The sequence below is a fragment of the Periplaneta americana genome, chromosome 16 (assembly GCF_040183065.1).
Source record: "Periplaneta americana isolate PAMFEO1 chromosome 16, P.americana_PAMFEO1_priV1, whole genome shotgun sequence".
NCBI lineage: Eukaryota > Metazoa > Arthropoda > Insecta > Blattodea > Blattidae > Periplaneta > Periplaneta americana.
The window spans coordinates 136,916,380-136,940,153 of record NC_091132.1 but is presented as its reverse complement, the minus strand read 5'-3'; the positions used below and the strand labels follow the sequence as shown (position 1 = coordinate 136,940,153).

The 23,774-nt window shown below is 34.8% G+C and overlaps 1 protein-coding gene across 2 annotated transcripts in view; it reads left to right on the top strand.

Annotated features, from left to right (window-relative positions):
- Nos (Nitric oxide synthase) overlaps positions 1–23,774 on the top strand; it is a 501,742-nt gene that overhangs the window by 227,438 nt on the left and 250,530 nt on the right. For both annotated transcript variants that reach the window (XM_069813071.1, XM_069813070.1), the window contains exon 2: positions 17,420–17,556. In XM_069813071.1, the coding sequence (XP_069669172.1) occupies positions 17,420–17,556 (137 nt within the window). The remainder of the gene's footprint in view (positions 1–17,419; positions 17,557–23,774) is intronic.

Below are 23,774 nucleotides of genomic sequence, written 5' to 3'. Positions count from 1 at the left end.
GATTAATTTTAATTTATCAGGAAGAAAGTTCTTCAGTCGCTTTAATGAGTGAATAATGGAAAATATTTTTTTGGAAGTGTGATTCACTTGTTCATTCCATTCCAGGTGACAATCCATATAAATACCAAGGTTCTTCACGGTCATACTGTATGGAATAGTAGTATTATTTACAATTATCGGTGGCAAATTTTGTTTGTCACACTTCGATCTTTGATGTTCTATTAAGATTGCCTGCGATTTACTTGCATTTAAATTAAGTCCGTGGGTTTTCGACCATATGGATATAGAATTCAAGTCATCATTAACTTTAGTTATGGCGTCATTTATGTAGTTAGGTCGAGTATGCAGATAGATTTGTATGTCGTCAGCATAAATATGGTGTCGGCAGGATGTTAGATTAGAAGAAATATCATTAATATAAATAGAAAATAGTAAAGGTCCTAGGACAGAGCCTTGTGGTACGCCAGTCTTCGTGGTACGCCAAGTGGAATAACGATTATTAATAGACACGCACTGTTGGCGTTCACGAAGATAGGAGTTCATCCACGCTAACGCATTATCAGAAAAATGCAGTACTCTTAATTTTGCAATTAGTAAGTCAACGTCTACAGTGTCGAAGGCTTTGGAGTAGTCTAAAAGTGTTAGTATTGTGATCTGTCCTTTGTCTAAAGCTTCACGTATATCCTCAGTCACTTTAAGCAGTGCAGTCGATGTGCTGTGTCCCGTTCTGAAGCCTGATTGGTAAGGGTCAAGAATATTGTGAGTATTGAGGTAATCTGTCAGTTGTTTGTGCACAATTCTTTCCAAAGCTTTTGAGAGAACAGGAAGAATACTAATTGGTCTATAGTCATTAGGTGTTACAGGTAACTTAATTTTAGGAAGGGGACGAACAATAGCCTTTTTCCATTTGTCTGGGTAATGTGAAGTCATTATAGATGCATTGAATATATGGGTTAGTGTCGGAAGAATTATGTCCATAATTTTGTTCAGAAGTTCTATATTTATATTGTCTACTCCTTGTGATTTTGACTTGATGCGCTTTAGTGCTGATTTTACGTCAGAAGGTGTTATGTAGGAAAAGAAGAACTTGTCTCGTGCTGGGGCGGGTGTAGAGATTAATTCATTAATAGTCTGTTGTTTCGTTGCGGCGTCAGGTGCGTGGGTAGTGGTGGATGTGAAGTAACTGTTTAAATCATCTAGACAAATAGTATTGTCAATTTGTGATTTAGATTGTCCCAGTCCCATTGACCTAACATTTCTCCACATATCGGATGCTCTAATGTCAGGTTCAATGAGGCTGTAAGCATGTCTAAGCTTAGCATTTCTAATCGTCTGTGTGGTCATATTTCTTAGTCGCTTGTACCGCAAGAAATCTATGTCACTTTTTAGTCTCTTGAATTTCCGAAAAGCTTCGTCTCTGTCTCTCATCAATGATCAATGCCATAAATGCATTTAATAAGTCTATTTTTATTTTGTACGTGAAAATTTGGTTTTTTTATTTTCATCAGAGCTGTAAGATTTTTGATTTTGTATGGAGATACTCCAATTATGGAATGCATTTTTTGTGTCTTTGGAAGGGACGCTGTGTTGTTTGAACGCGCGTTCAACATATCATGATGTTTCACTGTTTCGTCTGTAATCAAAATTATCTTGACGGAAGAAGTTGCAGCACATTCGACAAATAATTATGCGTCTTGAACTGTGTATTTTCCTATTTTCACCCGAGTCAAAATAAGCCTTTTCATAGTTGCCCCTACACCATCTACAGCTCCTTTCCCAAGGCTCGAGGAGAAAAAAAGGCCAGGACAGTTGTATCCCATAAAATTCTTCTACAAATGATATGTTCATGAAATTAAATCTCTGCTTGAATTGAGAGGCAGCCCCATCAGAAAATACATGTAGTTATTTCACATTTGAATGATTATTTTCATGTCTCTAAAAATTTCGTCTAAGAAAGCAAAGACAGCATATTTATCATGCGTCAAGACATAATTACAAGGTCCATTGCCAAACCACGCCACTGTTGTGAAAACTGTAGGCCTAATTTTCTTCTTATTCCAATGGGCAGCCTGTATTTCATTTTGAAACATAGCGGAATAGTTCTCCGAAAAGTCCACTGGTAGCGCACCAGATTCTTCAGATGAAGCTTGTCTTACTTCATTAAACAATGCCTTTTTTTGCCTTGTGATGAAGCAATGTATCAGTAGGGTTGGTATCTGCTTTTTCTATTCTTGCACATCTTCTGCAATTTGACTACTGATTTCAATTTCGTATACTTTTCCATTTGCATGTACCCATTGTTTATATGTAACCTGTTTCTTTAAATCTTCCTCCTTAATTTCTAATCGTTTGTCCAAGTTATCATAGTCTCCATATTTATTAGTAATATTTGAACATACATACACTTTTCGTTTGCTACATCACAAACTACTGATTCCATGTAAGCTCGAACAGTATTCATTGTAGGAAGACAAAGTTTCTGACTAAAATATTCGGCATTACAGTGATACATACACACACAGATATTGTGTGATGTTAAGTGTAAAGGAAGAACGTATTTAGGACGAAGGGGTGCAAATTTTGAAAGTCTTATTATGTTTGTCACTTTTCCTGCAACGAATAGGTTATGTTTCTTTAATGGTCATCACAAGATTTTGTTTCTACATTTTTACCTTCCCAGTATCTGTGTAAATTGTTAAACAGTCTTTCCTTCCGGAAGCCTGTCTGCTGATATCTTCCCTGCAATAAAAATTAATTGTATCATCTTCGACATCTTTTACAGGGTTTCCTATTACAGATATGTTGCTTTCCTTCATCCATAATTCACAGGTCCTCGCTAATACACCCACAATCTCATAATGCCTTCTTGGACTTTGAGGCAGATTACGGAGAGCATGATGGACAGCTTTAGCTCTAGTGTTACAAACAGAATACTTGAACAAGTTGGTTCTTCACTTGGACTCAGGCTATTCAATTTTTACAGGTAGACACCTTTTCCGTTCACGGTCATATTTTCTTTGTTTTCTCATATCCTTCGGTGTCATAGTTGTCTTCTTCAGAGCCCGTGCATGTTTCTTCCTTCTTGCGTCCTTAATTTTAGTATCTTCATAATTCGCCGACTGTTTCAGGCATTATCTATACCGCTTCATTTTCTCGGCTGGAGACATATTTGCCATGTTGTTAAAGTATTATTAACCTGCAATGTACAATTTAACTAACTATATGGATGACTATGATGATGATGATGATGATGATGATAATGCTGATGATACTAGTAATAACAATAACAATAATAACGAATTCACGGTATGGGCTTCATGATTACGGACAAGTAACGGATGGGACAGTTATTCTTGTCCCGTCTGTTACCACAAGATGTCCCATCTGTTACTACGATTAAAAATATTGTTTTGAATTTAATTAAGGTCTTGAAGGTTCATGGTGTTCATCATGGAGTATTGGAAGAGAATATGTTTTTTCATTGGCTAGTTTGCAATAGTATGGCTTGAAACTAAATAAATTCAAACATTTGGTAACGGACGGGACACAAACTTGAGCTGATTTAGATGACCTCATAACAAAAGTTAAAACTATCGAATAAGGCAATGTATTATACCTGCTACATCCTCTTTCGCGAAGGTGTACGTTCAACCTAACCACTCACTGTTAAGATCATTCACATACTGATGAGATAAGGGAGAACAAAGTTCACTGCAGTTGTTTCGCTTGTAGGAATAATATGCTCTAACTTCCCGCTCACATTCAGAACAAACTATAAACGAAAACAAGCTCTCTTCTGTGCCTCGGTCTTGTCCATTCATCACTCTCAGACGTAAAAATAATAAAGACTTTAAAACAACAACTTCGTATGTGACATCTGATGTCATGTTTTTCGTGGAATTACCCTGTAACAGATTGAAAATAGTATTGATATAAATTGTTTCATATACTAGTTGTTTACATTTTAATTCTTGTAGAAATTGACTCAATAGGACAAATTAAGTCACATTGCTCAATAAAAGCTTTCTATATGCCTAATATGTAATAAAAATATTAGGATTTCCTGACATGATGTATTGAACTTGAGATCTTTGTTTCTGTAGATTTCGTTACACATGTTACTCTTGACGGTTACAGTACCATAACACAGAAAGGAAGTCAAGAATATTAGTTTTTTGACCACGTCAATAGTGGAGTTGGCTCACTTTTGATAACATAAATCGCATAATAACCATTGTCGGCGCTTCAAAGACGTCTGAAAATTTTCAATTGGAGGTATGTTGACTGGATAGTGCAGATACGAGTAAATCCAAATCCTGTTTGTAAGGCTTTAGAACGAGAGAGCTTTAGGCAGTGAGGGAAGTGTGAAAAACCAGAGGCGGTATGCTACTCCAAGATTTTCTCCTGGCGTACCTCGATTTAAAAAGGCATAATCCTACCTCCTCACAATAAATTGTTTCCTTTAGTCAGTAACGCGGATCTTTGAATCTTACGCAACACATTAAATTTTTAATAAAATAATTTCAAGTTACTGCAGTTATTTACTAGATTATTTTGCAATGTCCATTGAGACTTATCATTTAAAATAACGTTGAAGTTTCAAAGTGCCTTACTTAATTATTAATAAAAAGTGCAACAACGATAAACTAAATTAGTAACAATGGCCACCTCAAGCTAGTAAGCATTCCAGGGGTTGACTTATCAAATAAAAGTACCTAAATATACGTTGAATACAGTTCCAGAAGGTTGTGGTTTAGATTTACGAGTCAAACAGATAGTACTCTTTGCTGTGAAGAAATGTATAAACAAATTTTTAGGGATCACATTTTTTCAGTGTCGGTGTGTCATTTTTCACTAACGGTATGTTTTCTGGCTATAGAAACCAGTGGCTATATTCCATATCGGAGCATACCGTCTCACTTCCCTCACTAGCTTTAGGGATAAAATATATGTTATAGGCCTACTGTACTGCATTGTGACTAACGTTATTGTCAGACATGAAATTGAACGATACTTCAACATATTGCAATCTAAGGAAGGTTTATGGTTCACAAAAGTAAATATAAATTGAGTTTCAATAAAATAAATTGCAGGTCTTCCCCTGCAAATCCGGCATTCCTCCATGATTTTTTTTTATTTCCTGGCTTTCTCTTAGTCGCCGCATATTATCCATATCATTTTAATGTCGTCTATCATCTGTATCTAGACGGATGGAAATAAGGGTACATAACTTGATGACTAACTGAGATTTCTCGATCTTTGATCGGGTCAAAAACCCTGATATTTAACCCTGTCGGTGAAGTCCGGAGGGCCCAATTAGTCAAATGCACTTTCCTCACCTCCACGCTGGGGTCTCCTGGGATCTTTTAAGATTCGGAAGAGCGAGTGGTGTGCGGAAAGCAACGGGAAGCTACAGCATGCATCCTTCCCAAGAAAAACTGCAAACATGGCATGATGAGTCTTTGCACGGTAAAATTGTTATATAGAAGCATTTGAAATATGAATATGGAGAAGAATGGAGCGTGTGAAGTGGACTGACAGAATAAGAAATGAAGTTACGTTGTAAAGACTAGGTGAAGAAGGAATGATGCTGAAACTGATCAGAAAGAGAAAAAGGAATTGGTTGAATCACTTGGAAACTGGCTACTGAAGAATGCACTGAAAGGAATGGTGAACGGGAGAAGAATTCAGGGCAGAATAAGATATCAGATGATAGACGACATTAAGATATGTGGATCATATGCGGAGACTAAGAAGAACCAAAAAATAGGAATGATTGGAGAAAGTTAAGTTTGCAGTGAAAGAGCTGCCCATGAGCAGAACACTATATATGTATGTATTTTTTTTTTATTTTTTATTTTAGTAGGTTAATTTTCAACGCCTTATCAACATCTCAGCTTATTTAGCGTCTGTTTGAGATGAAGGTGATAATGCCAGTGACATGAGTCCGGGGTCCAGCACCGAAAATTACCCAGCATTTGCTCATATTGGGGTGAAGGAAAACCTCGGAAAAAACCTCAACGAGGTAACTTGTCCCGACCGGGAATCGAACCCGGGCCACCTGGTTTCGCGGCCATACGCGGTAACCGTTACACCACAGGTGTGCACTGTACCTACGTACGTACGTACGTACGTATGTATGTATGTATGTATGTATGTAACTAGCTGGGTCGATAATTGGTCCCCCTCGTACCAAAAGCATGAATGAGCATTTCATTAATTCTGAGAAAAACGAGTTAAGTTTCAAATGCCAATAGGCCTATACAGTAGATTCAGGAAAACGTCTTTGTAATAACTCCCTATATTATAATAAGGTGATTAAAATAAAGGTTTCTAAATTTATGAGGGAAAATTGCATGGATATAAAGTTGAAAAGTTCAACTCGGTGGCAACATTATATCAGAATAAGTTATATAAAGTCTTAGATAAAAAAATGACCGACTGACATACGCTAAGTCCCTTTGGAAGACTTAGGTTGATTCCGTGACATCTTAGGTTTACACGTGAAGGAATTTCTTACGCACGATCCGCTCTGTTTTTCCTTTGTTTTGTTTGTTTGCTTCTTTTTCTGTCTGTTTACAGATCAAGTGTTATAAATAATCTATAACGAAGATGTATTCAGGAGTAAATTAGGTGCAAAATAAACATTCTTTCCGTAGTCGTGTGAGCCAGGCGTTGCCCGCAGTGGACTTGAACAAATTCATACTACACAAAAACGGTCATTTTTTGTGTCTAAGGCTGTACATGTAGTTATATAATAAAAATATACCTAACTAGCTACATAGATATCTATAGGAATGAATATATGAGTGAAACTATCTACCTACTAAAGAAAATGAAGTCCGAGGCATCGCAATAAGATTGTGCTGAACTTCGGAACAAAAAGTGAAGAAAAGGGATAATCACTTTGCTCGTATAAGTCGACAGACACGTCTGCAAAGCTCAGTGTAATTGAGTTATTAGCATTCACTGGCTCTCAGTCGGCACTTGAGATGTTGCGACGTCAAGTCAAATTCAAGTAGGTACTGCTGATCGAGATAATAGTATGCAAAGCTTCGACTGTATCACGCCAAAATTAGTCACCCTAGCAACTTTAATAAGAAATCTGAGCAGAAAGTTTTACTTAATTAATCACTAAGGAATGTTTGATGGACAGATTTTGGTCTCCATGTTGAAGATCCTGGATCGAATTCTATTGAATCTGTGTTTGATAAAGCTGCCTCACGGTAACTTTTTTTAGCTGAGATATCATCACAGTATTCCTCTGTCACTATCATTATTATGTTTATGTTCATTATTAGCTACTAGCAACAGCTAAATCGGTGGAATAGTCTTCCGCTTTCTTGCCAAATATTCCCGCTGAAAGATTTAACAGTAAAGTAGGGGTGATACAGTTGAGGCTAAGATTTCACACTGTTAATACACGTACAACATTGCCTGCGCTTATTTTATAAAGTACACAAAATTTAACTATCAGCAAAACAACAAAGGCATTAGGTATGTAACTTAGATTCTTGTTTGATTATAGTGTGAAGTTAGTAACGGAAATAGTGTACTGTACAGATAACTCAAGCTAGGAAGCTGCCTGGATAGGAGAGGTAGTGCAGCTAAAGAAGGGGGCCCACCTACGCTCCGATACCTATGTATAGTCACATTATCTAAAAAATTGACTTCTTGGCAATGTATTCAAGTTGCATTCTCCCTATAATATATTAAGCAGTGTTGTAATACATAATAATTCGTTAAATGTTATTGGTGTTAATGATTTATTTTCTAATTACAAAGGTATATTCATTAGTCCACACCTATGGAGTAATGGTTAGCGCGTCTAGCCGCGAAACCAGGTGGTCCAGGTTCGATTCCCGTTCGGAGCAAGTTACCTGATTGAGGTTTTTTCCGGGGTTTTCCCTCAACCCAATACGAGCAAATGCTGGGTAACTTTCGGTGTTGGAACTCGGACTCATTTCACCGGTATTGTCACCTTCATCTCATTCAGACGCTAAATAACCTACGCTGTTGATAAGGCGTCGTAAAATAACCTATTAAAAATTCATTAGTATAATATATGACTGATCTAAATGTTCCATCATTATTCTAGTTATATGTGCCCAAATTATAGATTATAGCGTTTAACTATAGAGAACTTTGCCCGATAATGTACTACTCATCATAACAGAAGAAATACTTCTATCACAAACGACAGGCACATATAGAAACGTTCTTACACAGATTACAGCCTTCTCAGCTGCTATTAGAACTGAACTGTACCGTTCTAGTCCACAGTGCACAGCAGTAGGCGGACATTGGTAGGAGAGATGTGCTCTATGCGCCTGCGTGAACGAGACAGTTTGCTAAACTAAAGCCGGCCAGTCTCCGGCTCTGACATTTCGCATTGCCAACTTGTGGTGTTTTGAAGTTGTGAAAAGAACCTCGAAATTCCATTGTGAATGAAACTATTCTGCTAAGTTTTAACCTTAAAACACTCTGGTTCGGTTTAAAGTAATGTTTTTAATTCTATTGTAATTTGCTGTTACAAGACTTGAGTTCTGATATGCGAAGATTAATTCAATCGCAGTTTGCAATGCTGGGAGATAGGCGGGCACTAGAGGTTAAAGTTATCTGCTAGACCCTACCAGCTATGAGCGTCTGATGTATTTAGCGCGATGTTGCCACTTCTTTTTTATGCGAAGCACGTGGCGAACGAGTCGTTACTTTTTTGTGTTATAGTACAAGCGAAGTAATTGTGTTGTTTTGTGCTTGAGCGATTTACGGTGCCTGTAAACCTTATTATTGATATAATAATATGGCCAGTGGTTGTCAGAATCAAAGAAGGAAAAAATCGGCTCTTTTAAGAGCAAAAGTCGTGAATTTATATACAGACTGCGTGAATATTTTGAGAAGGAGCGAGACAATGGAGAATCTCTTCTCCCTGTTACGAAAATGGTAGATAGAGTTTTTGATGCTTTGAAGGTGGGAAAAACAACCGTTAAAAGTGTGGCGTCTTGCCACTTGAGTATTAACAGATTCTAAGGAAAGTAGAGTATATTTCATTCGATACACTTTCATTATAAAGATATTCCCATAGTCTGTGGTTATATACTGTAGGCCTATGTATAATTTACATAAGTGTTCGCATTAGTTTTTATTCTGTTATAATTATTTAGCTGTGTACATTAACGAAAGATGCGATCTACGTTTGTGTAAAACTGTAAAATGATTTATATACGCGTTCACAGTTTTTTTTTTTTTTTTGTAATCTACGCTAGCTGTGTACATTAACGAAGGATATGATTTAAGTTATATGTCAAATGACTTATAGGCAAGCCTACGCGTTCGAATTAGTTTTTATTCCGCTCCACAAAATCGGCCGCGAGCGCGTGACAGTTTTCATTCTGTCTATATGTATCGGCAACACTGTCTCCCTCGATCACGAGAAACGTCAGGGCCGGAGAACGAGCGGCTGTACTGTAGTTTGAGACATCTGTACGTAATCCTAAATTTGTATTATAAGCATTCTTAACATTTAATAACGGAAATCTTGTGCTGCACATAATCTTAATTGTTTATTATAAGCGCTTCGGAAAAATTTGTGCTGCACATAATCTTAAATTGGTATTATAAGCGCTTCTTAACATTCAATAACGGAAAACGTGTGCTGCACATACTGTAATCTTAAATTTGTATTATAACAGTTTTTTCACGCATATTATTCTTTGGCATTATTCTACGTATATTCATACATTATCTTTTATTGTCATCATTATGATTTAATTTACTGTTGTTTTATTATTATTTAATATTACTACTATTAATGCTACTACTATTTTACTGATTATTTCTACAGACCTAGATGATACGTAGGTAGCTTGCTGTTATCTTCCTTGGATTCACGATGTTTCTTAATCACGCACCAGCATATTGACGGCGTAACCATAGAAAAACAAAAGAAGGGCAGCTTTCATTCTCGCCATTTTCCATTTAGCATCGTTGCATGCTTCTATACATTCTTCTTTCCATTACATTATGAATAACAAATCGTGATAAGAAATTGTCACGGAACTTTAACATTAAATATAATTTATATTACTATAAACGGAAAGATGCTTATCAATCTGAATTACATTTTAAATAAATCCCTGTGTATTTCATTACACGGATTTTACTAAATGAAATATACGCAATAGATTATATTATACAACGCATGAAAGAAGAAGTCCATATAATGAAAGCGGTCTAATGAATGAAAGTAAGGCAATTTTCATAAAAAGGAAAATAATATCGCACTATTTTTAAGACATGAAAATTGTAAGGTATTAGGCCCATGGATTTTTAAAGTTTCGCTACTATATTCATACCTTTGCTGAATTCCAAGTTCGAATTCCAAATTTCAAAGTAGAGTAAAATTTGTGGAAGTAAAAGCTAGATCTGAGGCATAAAATATATTTTCGGGGCACTCTCGTTGTTGCCGCCATTATTGTATTATCAGTCTAGTATATACAGTCACGAAGCTTGAGTTGTGAGGGTGCTAGGAACAATAGAGTGCCGGTACTTTTTCGCATTGTGTGTAATGAGGCGATATTAACGACCCTAGTGGCTAGCAACTATCTATAGATGCATATTTACTACGTATTGAGCTTCGTGACTGTATATACTAGACTGTGTTATTATTATAAATCACAAATATTCTTCTCAGTTAAGGAAAAAAATACGTCATTTCAGCTACTCTCTGACATGATAGATTCAACAAGGAAAAATTAACAAATCTGTAGGAATTTAATGGAAATGTTTTGAATAATTCTGTGACCCTAAACTCTTAATTTTTGTTTGGAGACTGAAACATTATTATAATATAAAATACAAATAGGTGTGTGTTGATTATTCTTCATTCATTTATCTCATTTTACATCTTCATTTGTTACCTTCCACTGTTTTCCTTTCTTTACTCCAGTCTTCCTCTCTTCATGTTTGTTTCTTTCTTTAATATCTTTCCCATTCATTTATATAGATTTCTTCTTTCCTATTCTTATGCCTTTTCTTATTTCTTTCCATTTTATTCTTTTTTATGCTTCCCTCATTTTTCTGCAACTTATTCTTCCTTTTCATTTCCTTTTTCCTTTCTTACTTTTTTCTTTTTATTTCCTTCCTTTATTCGTTATAATTTCTCATTCTTACTGCTTTTGTTTCTGCCTGTCGCTTTTCAGCCTCTTATTTCATATCTTCTTAATTTTCTCTTTTCTACCTCGTCATTAACTAATTTGCTAATTTCTTCTTTCATTACTCACTGATTCACTCTATTTTTCTACATGTCTTATCTTCTCCATTTTTAATCGTTTACGATTACTGTTCTGTATGTTTATGTCCTTATCTATTTACCTATCTATCTATAGGAAACTGACTCGCGCCATCCCCTCCTCTCTCTCTCTCTTTCTTTTTCTCTCCCCCTGTATTCAACATAAAATATATGTAGTTAAAATGCTTAATTATTATGTACTTAAATGTGAGAAAACAAGAAAAACGATAATCACTTCATTGTTAAATTCCCAGCTTAGATGAAGAGCATCAGTTTCTTTAAAATAAAAAATACAGTGTATATGGAATTTTAATAAAAGAATCACTCAAAATACAGACTTCCTCTCATCATTACGTAACACTGACCTCTTTATACTACAGAAACATAATAGATGTGTAAATTCTAAGAAACTATAGTCATAATCAGGCTTAGGATCCGGGAACTTTATCAATCAATATACGCACAACTTGACTATAGAGTTCCTTGAACATAGTAGACAGACATACTGTGAATGTTAACAACGACGTCAATATACTTCATTATACTACTAGGTTCAAAAAGTTCCCGGAATTTTACTACCATTTTTCGTATTAATATATAACAAGGGATATTATACATTTGTTTAGTTGGTAACATTCATGATGTCATTTCCTTAAAGTTTGTTGATAATGGCAACTATTGGTTTTGAGTTGTAGGCATTTGTTTATCATAGTGTTTTGTTTGTTCGTCGCATTTTGTAATTATGTCCACAGAGCAAAGTACAAACATCAAGTTCTGTGTTTTGCTGGGGACATGATCAGTATGGCTGATGAAGATGGTGATTTCTTAAACAAAATGAAACTGGTGCTACTTGTACGACCCAGTCCCTAAACGACAGTCATCTGAGTGGAAATCGAAAACATCTCCTCGGAAGCAAAAATTTCCTAGGGACACTTCCAAAGGCAAAGTTATTTTAAATGTTATGTTTTATTTAACGACGCTCGCAACTGCAGAGGTTATATCAGCATCGCCGGATGTGCCGGAATTTTGTCACGCAGGAGTTCTTTCACATGCCAGTAAATCTACTGACATGAGCCTGTCGCATTTAAGCACACTTAAAGCAAAGTTATTTTGGAAGTTTTCTTCGACTCTCAGGGTCTCATGCACCATGAGTTCATTCCAGAAGGTCGTACTGTAACGAAAGAATTGTACGTAGAAACCCTCCGTCGCCTCTGGGACGCAGTGAGAAGGAAACGTCCAGAAAAGTGGGTAGAAAACAACTGGTTCCTTATGCATGACAATACACCTGCTCATCGCGCAATTATTGTAAAGAATTTTCTTGCCAGGCACAACATAACTGCTTTGGATCACCCACCATACTCTCCTGATCTCTCACCACCTGATTACTTTCTGTTTCCCCGTCTGAAAAGTCATCTGAAAGGACGGAGATTCAATGCTGAAGAGGTTATCGCAAACGCGACGAGAGCACTAAGACGGGTTTCACAAAATGGCTTCCAGGCCTGCTTCCAGGAACTCTACACGCGTTGGCAAAAGTGTGTTGTTGCGGAAGGCAACTATTTTGAAGGGAATGCTGTAGAATAGTGTTTAAGGTACGTTGTTTCTATGATGCTAGCAAATTCCGGGAACTTTTTGAACCTAGTATGTATTTTATTATTAATAGTACGAGTACAATCTAGTAACGGTGGAAAATGAAGTAGAATACGTACCTCACAAGTTTTCAGGTCCCTCGGCGACATTGAAGTCGTTATAGTTACAATGAACAACCATGTAGTACATACCACTGTAGTTCGAAAAAAAAACTGTCCACTATCTACTGTATTGAAAATGCACTGTGATGGCCTGAGTTCGTTTCGTAGGAAGAGACAGAAGAATACTGTACCTCTGATCACGAACCGAATTGTACTCTAACGCACAGGTAAACAAAACTCAACACGCCACCTCATTCCATCTGTACTACGTTGCACTGTTAACTTCACTTCATTTCTAAGTTGTATCGGATCCTAAAGCTGGTCATAAGAATGTAAATTATTCAATAAGATGATGATTATGGTGACGGTGATGGTGACGACAACGATGACGATAATGATCCAATAATGTCTGAAAGCTGTTAACTAGAAAACATAGTAGGAGAAAATTATGATTCCTTATTGGAATATGCGATGTAAGATGTGTTATTCCAATAGAAGTATGCCCCCCTCGCGCTCCCTATAAATCTCACATTCTGTCTGTCTGTCTGTCTGCCTGCCTGCCTGCCTGCCTAACCATTGTCTACCTACCTACCTACCCAATCTTTCTTTCTTTCTTTCTCTTTCTTTGTTTCTTTCTTTCTTTCTCTCTTTCTTTCTCTTCTTCTTTCTTTCTTTCTTTCTTTCTTTCTTTCGGATTTAACTCTAGACACGCAGCAGTGGTATAGATCTTACAACGCGACATCGAGTGAGCAGGACAGTATGTATTCATCTAATACAGTAAAATAACAAGAACGCCACTTCGATAAGAACAAACATCGATATCCTATGCAAGATGAATCCAAACTCTAGATCTTATCCCCAAACTGCGTCAGAATTTTTACATTTAAACCTCAACACAACCGCTCTTGCTAATTGTACATAATTAGATGCGTTGTGCAGACATAACATTTACAACTAAATTTCTATCCTGTTATGTCTGAAGATATAACTGAAGCGATCATCCGTGAAGAGATAAGTTTACTTTAAACGACAAAATATCTCAGTCCCATTGTTCCATTATTTTGGTAATAATTAAGATTTCAATTCAAGTGTAATCGTGGAATTATTAATGGAAGGAAATTAGTCCCTAAGAACTCCAGCATATTCGTCTTCTCCTTCTTGTCTTATCAGCAAGGGATTTACTCCCAATTTTTAATTGTTATCTACGAGGTTATGAAACACATTCTAGCACGCAAAGGATTATTTTTATAATTATTGTAATTTTTTATTTGGAAACAAAAATTAATATTTCATGAACACATGTAATTTCATAATTTTACTGGAGAATTTCAGAAAATAACTAGAAAGTTTTGCTAGTCCCAGTGGCGGTTTAATGTGCGCTCACCCTAGGCGCCTGAGGTTCGGAGGTTCGTGAGTTCGAAAACCTCCTCGGGTATAAATGGATGTCGTTCGTTAATGTTCTGTCCTATGTGTGTGTCTCAGTGAAGACTGTGCTCTGTTAATCCCAGGCCAGGGGAAGCCCAACAATATGTCGACGTGTGTGTGTGTTTTTTTTTTTTTTTTTTTTTTTTTCATATATAGGTTGATTCACGAGGATTTGCCGTCACTTACGGAACTTATTTCCGAAGACATTCTGAGCAAAAAATTCATATAAACATGCGTCATAATCTCATTACTTTCAGAGTTACACAAATTTGAAGTTGTTAGTAACATAGCTTTGTGCGAGATCGTGCGTATTTGCTTGCTTTCCGCACAAAACCAATACGCGGTAAGTGTGAAATACCACATTCAGTATTCCCAACGCAACATACATAACAATTTCCCTCTTCTTACCGCTTAAGCGGTTACTGCTTTAGGTTTTTAACATATTATTTTTAGAGACGTTTAACATAGTAATAATTATAAATTGGAAACTTACCACTGCAATTTCACCTAAATTGCACTGTTAATTATTGTTTTTTAAATATTTGCAAAAATTAAGTAAACTCTACAACACCACAAAAGTTACTGCATTTGTAATGCAAGTAATATTAAGGAAGCCGTGAAAAAATCAACAAGATTCCAGATGCCGATGTTATTACTGCAATATGTTATATAAATAATATTGTTAAAATATTAAAATGAAAAATAAATCATTATATAACCTTACCGTTTGTTTTAAGTTCGCATTTATAGACTGGGGGAAAAAAAAGACAGACGTATATCACGGCCTGCTGGAATATAGTAAACACAGAAAACATTTTATAGCAACAATGTTGAAGATAGATATTTTAGTTTTTAAAAGTTGCCGTCATTGAACAGAAATCAAGATGGAGATTTCATTGCAACTAATTAGAAATTCCTCTTTCAGGTATGTAATAAACGATCTTCGCACAAAATAATGTACGATACACGAGCGGTATGTTTGTTTTCATGTTCTCGGAAATTAAAAAAGCTCAACTACGTTTCGCTTTTTCAATCTTTTCCTCAAACATGAAAACATCAACATACCGCTCTTGTAACGCATATTACTATTTTTCTTTAGTTTTAAAGGTAAAAGAATATTAGTTACAAATAGAGAATGAACTGTTCAGAAGTATTTCTTTAATAGGCTAGTATGCTGAAGCTAAAAATGTGTTGTTAATTTCTTTGTACAGATTTTGTTTTGCAATTTTTAACCAAAATTGCATTATTATTATTATTATTATTATTATTATTATTATTATTATTATTATTATTATTATTATTATTGTTGTTGTTGTTGTTGTTATTAGTAGTATTAGTATTATTATTATTATTAGTATTATTATTATTATTATTATTATTATTATTATTATTATTATTATTATTATTATTATCGAAAGAAACGCAGATACTCTAGAATTGCGAATTTGTCGTTGGAAATTCCTGATAGAAATTACAGACATGTGCACAATATAGTACCACAAATAATATACAGTACGTAAATATGTCGACAATGTGCCATTTTCTATAACTTAAGCAAGTGAGTAGGATGTTCATAGAAATATATTTTGGAGACAGCGATAGTAGTAGCATGCATACTCTTTCGAAACTGCAGTTATATTGGATTTTAACAACATTGTAATATAAAGGATCAATTTAATATAGAGAGCATTCAATTTGAAAGAGGACCTGCCATAGGCAGCAAGAGCATTGTTGGAAACGATGTCCCTGTTTTAATGCATATGTCCACAACAATGGACTATTGCTTGCTTAATTGTTTATACATAGTCAATCCTTATGGTAACTGATCATTATTGACTACTTGCTGTTTATTTTACTTATTTTATTTATTTATTTTGCTAATAATTGTAACATAAGATACAATATATACAGAAAAAACTTTAGCTCAGCTCTGAAAGAGTAGAACTCGTGCTCAGGGGCGGATTCCTGAATTATAACTGATAAATATATAATACAATTTTTTTCATGTCTACTAGACAATAATAATATATAAATTTAAATTTACAATTTTTCAATTTTTATAAAATCCATACATAACTTTTTAAATTTAATACTAGAACTATTAGAATTGACAAGATTAGGATATTTAAATATAAATTTGTTATATATTCTTGGGCCTAAATTACTACTATGATTAAATACTGTAACAGTGTTGCATTTTGGTTCAAACAATCTTAAAGAATTCATACCTTTTGTTTCATAACTATGAGAATAAAATTCAAAATTATTTCGATTTTTAAGTATGAATTTTATTAATACAATATAATAAATTTGTCTTATGTTAAGAACATTAAAGTCTAAAAATAATTTTTGAGATGGAAAATCAATAGGTTTATGAAGACATATTTTAATTATTTTCTTCTGTAATAAATAAAGTGGATTAAAATTGGATTTAAATAAGCTACCCCATCCTATAATTCCATACATAATTACCGATTGAAATAAAGTTAAGTATATTATGCGTAATAAACTTATTGATAAGTAATTCCTCAATAAAACAAAACAATATATTATTTTACGTAATTTATTACAAAGGTAATTAATGTGTTGGTTCCATTTTAAGTGATAATAGAAAATTATGCCTAAATACTTGACTTCAGAGGACTCCTTAATAATCGGGTATTTACAGTGTATAAGACAACAATCAGAATTATGTAATTTAATACTTAATATAAATGTAGGATGTTTGTTACATTTTTCAGATAATGAGAAAGGAATAATCGCGGTTTTATTTTCGTTCATAGAAAGTTAATTTATGTCAAACCATTTTTTTATTAATTTAAGTCCATTATTTGAATTATTATACCAGGTTTTTCCGCCAAAAAGTAAAATTGTGTCATCTCCATAATAATAATGAAGGTTGGAGCATTAATAGCCTATTAGACCTAATAATAAATAAGTAACCTACATGAAAAAAATAAATTGTAATCTTCATAATCAACAAAATCATTACTAGACTATTACTTGTTTGTTTCAGCCGACGCAGTGCTCGCAGCAGGCTTGTCTGGGCAGCGTGGTGTCTCTTCACACGCGCAGCACTGGCCCGCGCTCCCGAGAGGAAGTGCTCCGTCACGCTAAGGACTTCCTGGAGCAATACTTCACCTCCATCAGGCGGTGAGTGAAATTCATGCATCATACCTTCTACGAGTCGTTGACCACTTTTTTTTAGCACGCTTCAGCTATCATTACTATCATTAACATCGTTATCATCACTGTCTATCCTCCAAGCTAGAAGTTGTATCGATGTGATCTTACATTAAATACAAATGTGTATAATATGAATATAAGTTATTAATATAAATACAAATATTATCCCAATCACGTTAACCAGAAAATCAGCATAAGCAAAAGTATAAAATACCAGAGAGTTATATACAGGGACATCATTTTATTTTTACTTCAATTTTTATTGTACCTGAGTTTTTTGATGTACTTCACTCCCAGCCCTTCTACTAGTAAACTCGTCCTCCACACAGAACCAAGGCCGCGTATGCAGTCAAAGTGCCTTACGGTGATACTAAACAGTACTGAGTTAGTGAATATAGTACGTTCCATAAATATATTCGCGTTTTTTAGTGCCGAAGGAGTTTTCAATATTGAATCATATTTTCGTACAGGTACTGTCGTCCCACCTACTTCTGCTCGCCACTCTGTAAATGCTAATGGCTGGGCTGTCTTAGCTCTTTTCTGAAAACATTAATTTCAGTTAGGAATTGGACGTCTACGTAATATTATACAACTGTTTAAAATTAACTTAAACAAAAGGACCGCCTTCCTTCCTACGACGTAACTACTTGGACGGCAGTAGATAGCATATCTAAGTAATTTTAATTTTTCGAATCGGGCAGAAGTAAAGATTGAATTTACAGTACGTCAGGTAATCTTTTATAGATTAAGTACAGAATTATTTCCATATAAGTTAGCCTACTAGTACGAAAGACGAAACTGGTAATTGGAATTAAGTAGAATAGTCTATAGTGCGATAATTTGCACAAAAGAACTGAAGCCTGTATCGAAATGAACGGCCACCATTTTAAAAAATGTGTTTAAATATCCATATTATGAGTATTTTTCAATTTAACTTCATTCTCTATATTGTACGCTAATATGCTGTAGACAGTATAATATACACTGCATAATGAAAATGTGCGAATGGATAGCTCAGTTCGTGAGTAAAAACACTTATTATTAATACTGTACTGTATTTTGATTAAACAAAAACCTAATGAAAATTGTCAAACTCAAAATTGAGATATTTCCTAGTTTACGTAAATGGATGAACTACTTTTCTTCCCTCCTATACCCAGTAAAGTGATTTGTTTGTATTTTACGCCAGTATCATCGAACTCTAGTCGTGGAAGGGTGTAGCAAACGGCGTTGATCCAGAGGTATAGGCAAGTTAATATTAAAAATGTTAGTAAAAATAAAATGATTTCCCTGTTCAACTGTTTAAAATTAACTTAAACAAAAGGACCTCCTTCCTTTCTACGACCCTGCAACGTAATTACTTGGACGGCAGTAGATAGCATATCTAAGTAATTTTATCTTTTCGGATCGGGCAGAAGTGAAGATTGAATTTACAGTACGTCAGGTAATCTTTTATAGATTAAGTACAGAATTATTTCCACATAAGTTACTAGTACGAACAACGAAACAGGTAATTGGAATTAGGTACAATAGTCTATAGTGTGATAATATGCGCACATTAGAACTGAAGCCTGTATCGAAATGAACGGCCACCATTTTAAAAAATGTGTTTAAATATCCATATTATGAGTATTTTTCAATTTAACTTCATTCTCTATATTGTACGCTAATATGCTGTAGACAGTATAATATAGTACACTGCATAATGAATATGTCCGAATGGATAGCTCAGTTGATTAGTAAAAACACTCATTGTTAATACTGTACTGTATTTTGATTAAACAAAACCTAATGAAAATTATCAAACTCAAAATCGCGATAATTCCTAGTTTACGTAAATGGATGAACTACTTTTCTTCCCTCCTATACCAAGTAAAGTGATTTGTTTGTATTTTACGCCAGTATCATCGAACTCCAGTCGTGGAAGGGGGTAGCAAAGGTATAGCCAGGTTAATATTAGAGATGTTAGTAAAAATAAAATGATGTCTCTGTATGTATAGAGGTGCTTATCAGACGGGACATGGAGCATCAGAGAGGGTTTTTGTACACCCGTGATTAAATACGTTGCGTGCCGACTGTGCTGTAAGACTAAGCTGCCCCGCCATTCATAAAACTACACATTCCGAATATCATAACTCTGATAGTGGTGTGTCGTGCCTTGAAGATCTACAGAGTCGCCAGTCGCCATATTCCAGTCAGGCAGGCAAGAACCTCGAGGTTCCTGATGCCTCTTATGCAGATTTCTGAGTATGAGTCATCTAGAGTCCATCACTATACTGTCATTTACCAATCTGGAATAAATCGTGAGGAACACAATCATATTGGACTATGGATTTGGCGTCCGAAAACAAAGATAGTGCTTATTTTGACGCAGAACTACGTCTTTTTCCTCAATTGGTATGGGAGATGACTTGGGAATTGTCTGACACAATAATAATACAATTACTTTCCATGTTTTCCTTACATTTCTCTGTTCTCTTGCCATTGTTCTTCTATTTTCCTTGTTCTCCACATATATGAGAAGTATATGTGATACGTTATTTTAATCATTGGATAAAGACTAAAGACGAAAGTGATTAGGATGTAAGCAAAGATTGCTAAACGAAGATTAATGTCAAAAGATAAAAATGTTGCATTAACATAAAGACAAAAATGAAAACTGAAGTTATGAAGATAGGAGTAGTAAAGATAACGGTCTCACTAATAAAAACTCTTAAGTACACGATTAACTGCCTTATATAGTGAATTGCTCGTTTATAAGTCATGTATAAATTCCTGTCTAATAATAATGATCATTTATACGTCGTATATAATATAACTGTTACAGAACTACGTTATAGTTTCATTATTTTATTACGAAAGGTAACAGCATAACTGAGATTTTTTATTGCAGTGTTTCCGCCATGCATCCAATAGTGTGCAATAATGTGCCGCGCTAAGTATCGATAGTATAACTGTGCTTGATCGATTACCGACCTATATTTTGATTAGAGAGTACAGCTACAGCAATATTATTCTATCATATGCTCTTTGATTAATTGTTCTGTGCGTACAAGGCAACCATCATAAAATGACCATGGGTACAAACAGCAATTAGAGAGGCCGCCATTTTTTTTTCTCTCTGTAGGCCACAACGCTTAAACAGGGGTTTCGTGTGTATAACTACAGCAAAGCAATTCCTGTGTATAGTTACACACTGCTTATACAACCATCGATTATGCATGGTTTATTAGTAACGTATTCTGTTCCAACTCTACATAAGGCTCATGAGAAAAGGCTTTGATAAATCCAAAGAGATTGCATGTACGTCACTAGTTCGTCCAGTAATGGAATATGATGCTGCATGTTGGGATCCTTACAGATTAGAACATATTATGACATTGGAAAGGATAAAAAAAAGACGGGCTCTCAAGCGTTGTCGTAATAAATCAACATTAAAATGGGACACACTCACGGACAGAAGAACGCGAATTCGATTATGCGCAATGTTCAAAACATACAGAGGTGAGCCTGCCTGGAGACAAATAAAATATAGATTGCAGCCGCCAAATTACTCCTTAAGGAAGTACCACTCACATAAATTGAGGGAAAGAAGACAGAGGACGGACACTGGAAAGTTTTCTTTTCTCAATCGTACTATCAGGGACTGGAATGGTTTACCTGCAGACTTACTAAAGGTTTTACCAATAACCGAAAATGTATTTTAAAATAGGCTTAAGGACTTTACTAATAGACGTTAGTTTATTATGTACACAATTTAAAGAGTGTAATTGATGGTTTGTTATTTGAAGTGTTGTATCACTGATATGTTGTGTCAGTGAAGTGTGTTTGTGTCAGTGAAGTTTTATAGTTTATAGTGGTAGTGCAAAGTATTTGAACAGTGAAATGTTTTTTAAGTGTTAGTCAAATCAGGATAGTGTCAGTGAAATGTGTCATAGTTCCAGTGCAGTGAATGAGTTGACAGCGAAATGAGTGTAGGGCTGAAAGGTTCTTGCTCGTGTATGAACATATCATACTCGTGGGTTTTAGTTCGAAGTTAGGGTTAAGATACAAGAGAGATTTACTTTAAATGTCATTTTAAGTGATCGTGCTTCATTTAATTTAGGATGCTCCTTGTTAATATTATTATTATTATTATTATTATTATTATTATTATTATTATTATTATTATTATTATTATTATTATTAGGGCTAGGATTTTGATGACTTATAAATCATGAAAAAATGTCATAAAAACAATGCATTTATGACCTAAAAATCTTTCAAAAATGCCCTAAAAATTTATCTTACATAATTGGCTTAATAGGAACAAAGGTTTTGTACTACTTAATATTTAGATTAGTAATTAAATTAAATTTTACATAATTTTTTTCTAAGTAGTACACTTTAATTATTTTACCTGATGTAGTTTCCATGTATGATCGTTCACCTCTACGTGAGGTCAGCAATCAGCTGTTTGGTCTTGGCCCTTCATGGGCTGTAGCGCCATGGATTTACTTTACTCTTAGTTTCCATGTAGTCTACCACAAGGCCACTCTTATCCAGAATTAGCAGATATAAAGGAGTCCATATTGAGGGGTGGTTGGACTGATCCGTTACATGGGATATACTACGTTAAAATGACAATATTTGTGTAGAAAAACGATTAAAATATCATACAAAATAATGGATATTAATGGACAAAATATGTAAAGAAAATATCAAATAAAATAAACTTTATTTTACATTAATAATGGGGATTTATGGCCAAAATTAAATGAAAATGCCTAAAAAATGACCGAATATGAGTTCAAACAGGCAAAAAATGCAAAAAAAATGTCCTAACAAATATATTTTAAAACACTCGGTTTATCACATAACATATAAATACTAAAGCAGCTATGTTTCCGGTTTATTAGAAAAAAAGATGCATTTTCATCAAAATCCTAGCCCTAATTATTATTAATTGTGTTTATTATTAATTGTCATTATTGAGTGTAATTAGTTACCACTGCCACCGGGTATTTACCCATTTGCAATGTAAATAAATACATACATATACAATTCTCGTGTAAAATTATACACGGTTTAGTAAGTTAGTAAGATAGTAACGTTATTATGCCAAATTATTGATAAATATATATGAAAGTGAGGTTTGAGGTTCAGTGGTAATTTCAAGAACTACGACTTACAGGACCTCTTTCTTGTGCATCTCCTGAATTTAGCGTTCTAATATTCCTAGCCTTGCCGCAAGCTTTGGTGCCCTTTTATGGAGTATTGCACTGTAAAAATAAACATATTACGAAAATAACTAAAAATATGTTTACGTAAGATAGCGTAAGATACTATTTCTTTTAATTTGTGTCTGGTAATTTTTAGGAAAACATGAAGAAAACGACTAGTAAATTTAATAAAGTTAGCCTATGGTGTTCTGCTTTGAAATTCAGACATTTTATTTCTGGATTCCTGTTTGCCTGTACGTCACTCCGCAAGCGAATTGGTAATCCATTCAGATGCTGTCATTCAGAGTTTTTCTTCGACTGTGACGTCCGCTTTGTTCAACAAGTTTCCAGAGTTCTGATCTCTTCTTTACAGATATTGCATCCCCCGCATCTGAAACTGTTCGAATCATTAAAATCTGCACATGCGTAGAAACTAGGGAAATGCACGAGTATACGTTATGGCAAAGTTTTCCGAGGGAACCGAGAAGTTGAGTGCTCTTTTATGTGGAAACCCAAACATATGGCAAACACATAAAGCTCTCAAGTATCTCATGATAAACTCTAGCGCAAGATTTTATTTTGTTTCGAAAATGGGACGCACTTCACACGTGATGCTCTTTTGCCTCTCTCTTCAGCGTCGCATTTCGAGTTGTGTGCGACATAAGTTTCATGGTTCCAAGCCGGAAATGTTTCTCATTACTGTAACAGCATGAGCGTCGTTCAAGTTATCGAACGAAATGAACAATGTTCAATGGTGTGAGGATGATTAAATTTCAGGAACCTGACGTCCGATTCTGAAGCCAGTAATTTCGGTAAGCGGGTTTATTAATTTTTCTAACTACGGTATTTTTTTTCAACAGTAATCTCACTAAAGGTTTTGATTTATCTAGAGAAAATCAAAACTCGAGTGGGATTTAATTGACTATTACACTATTAGAAGAAACTATATAAAGATTAGAACTAACAAAGTACTCCAATACAATT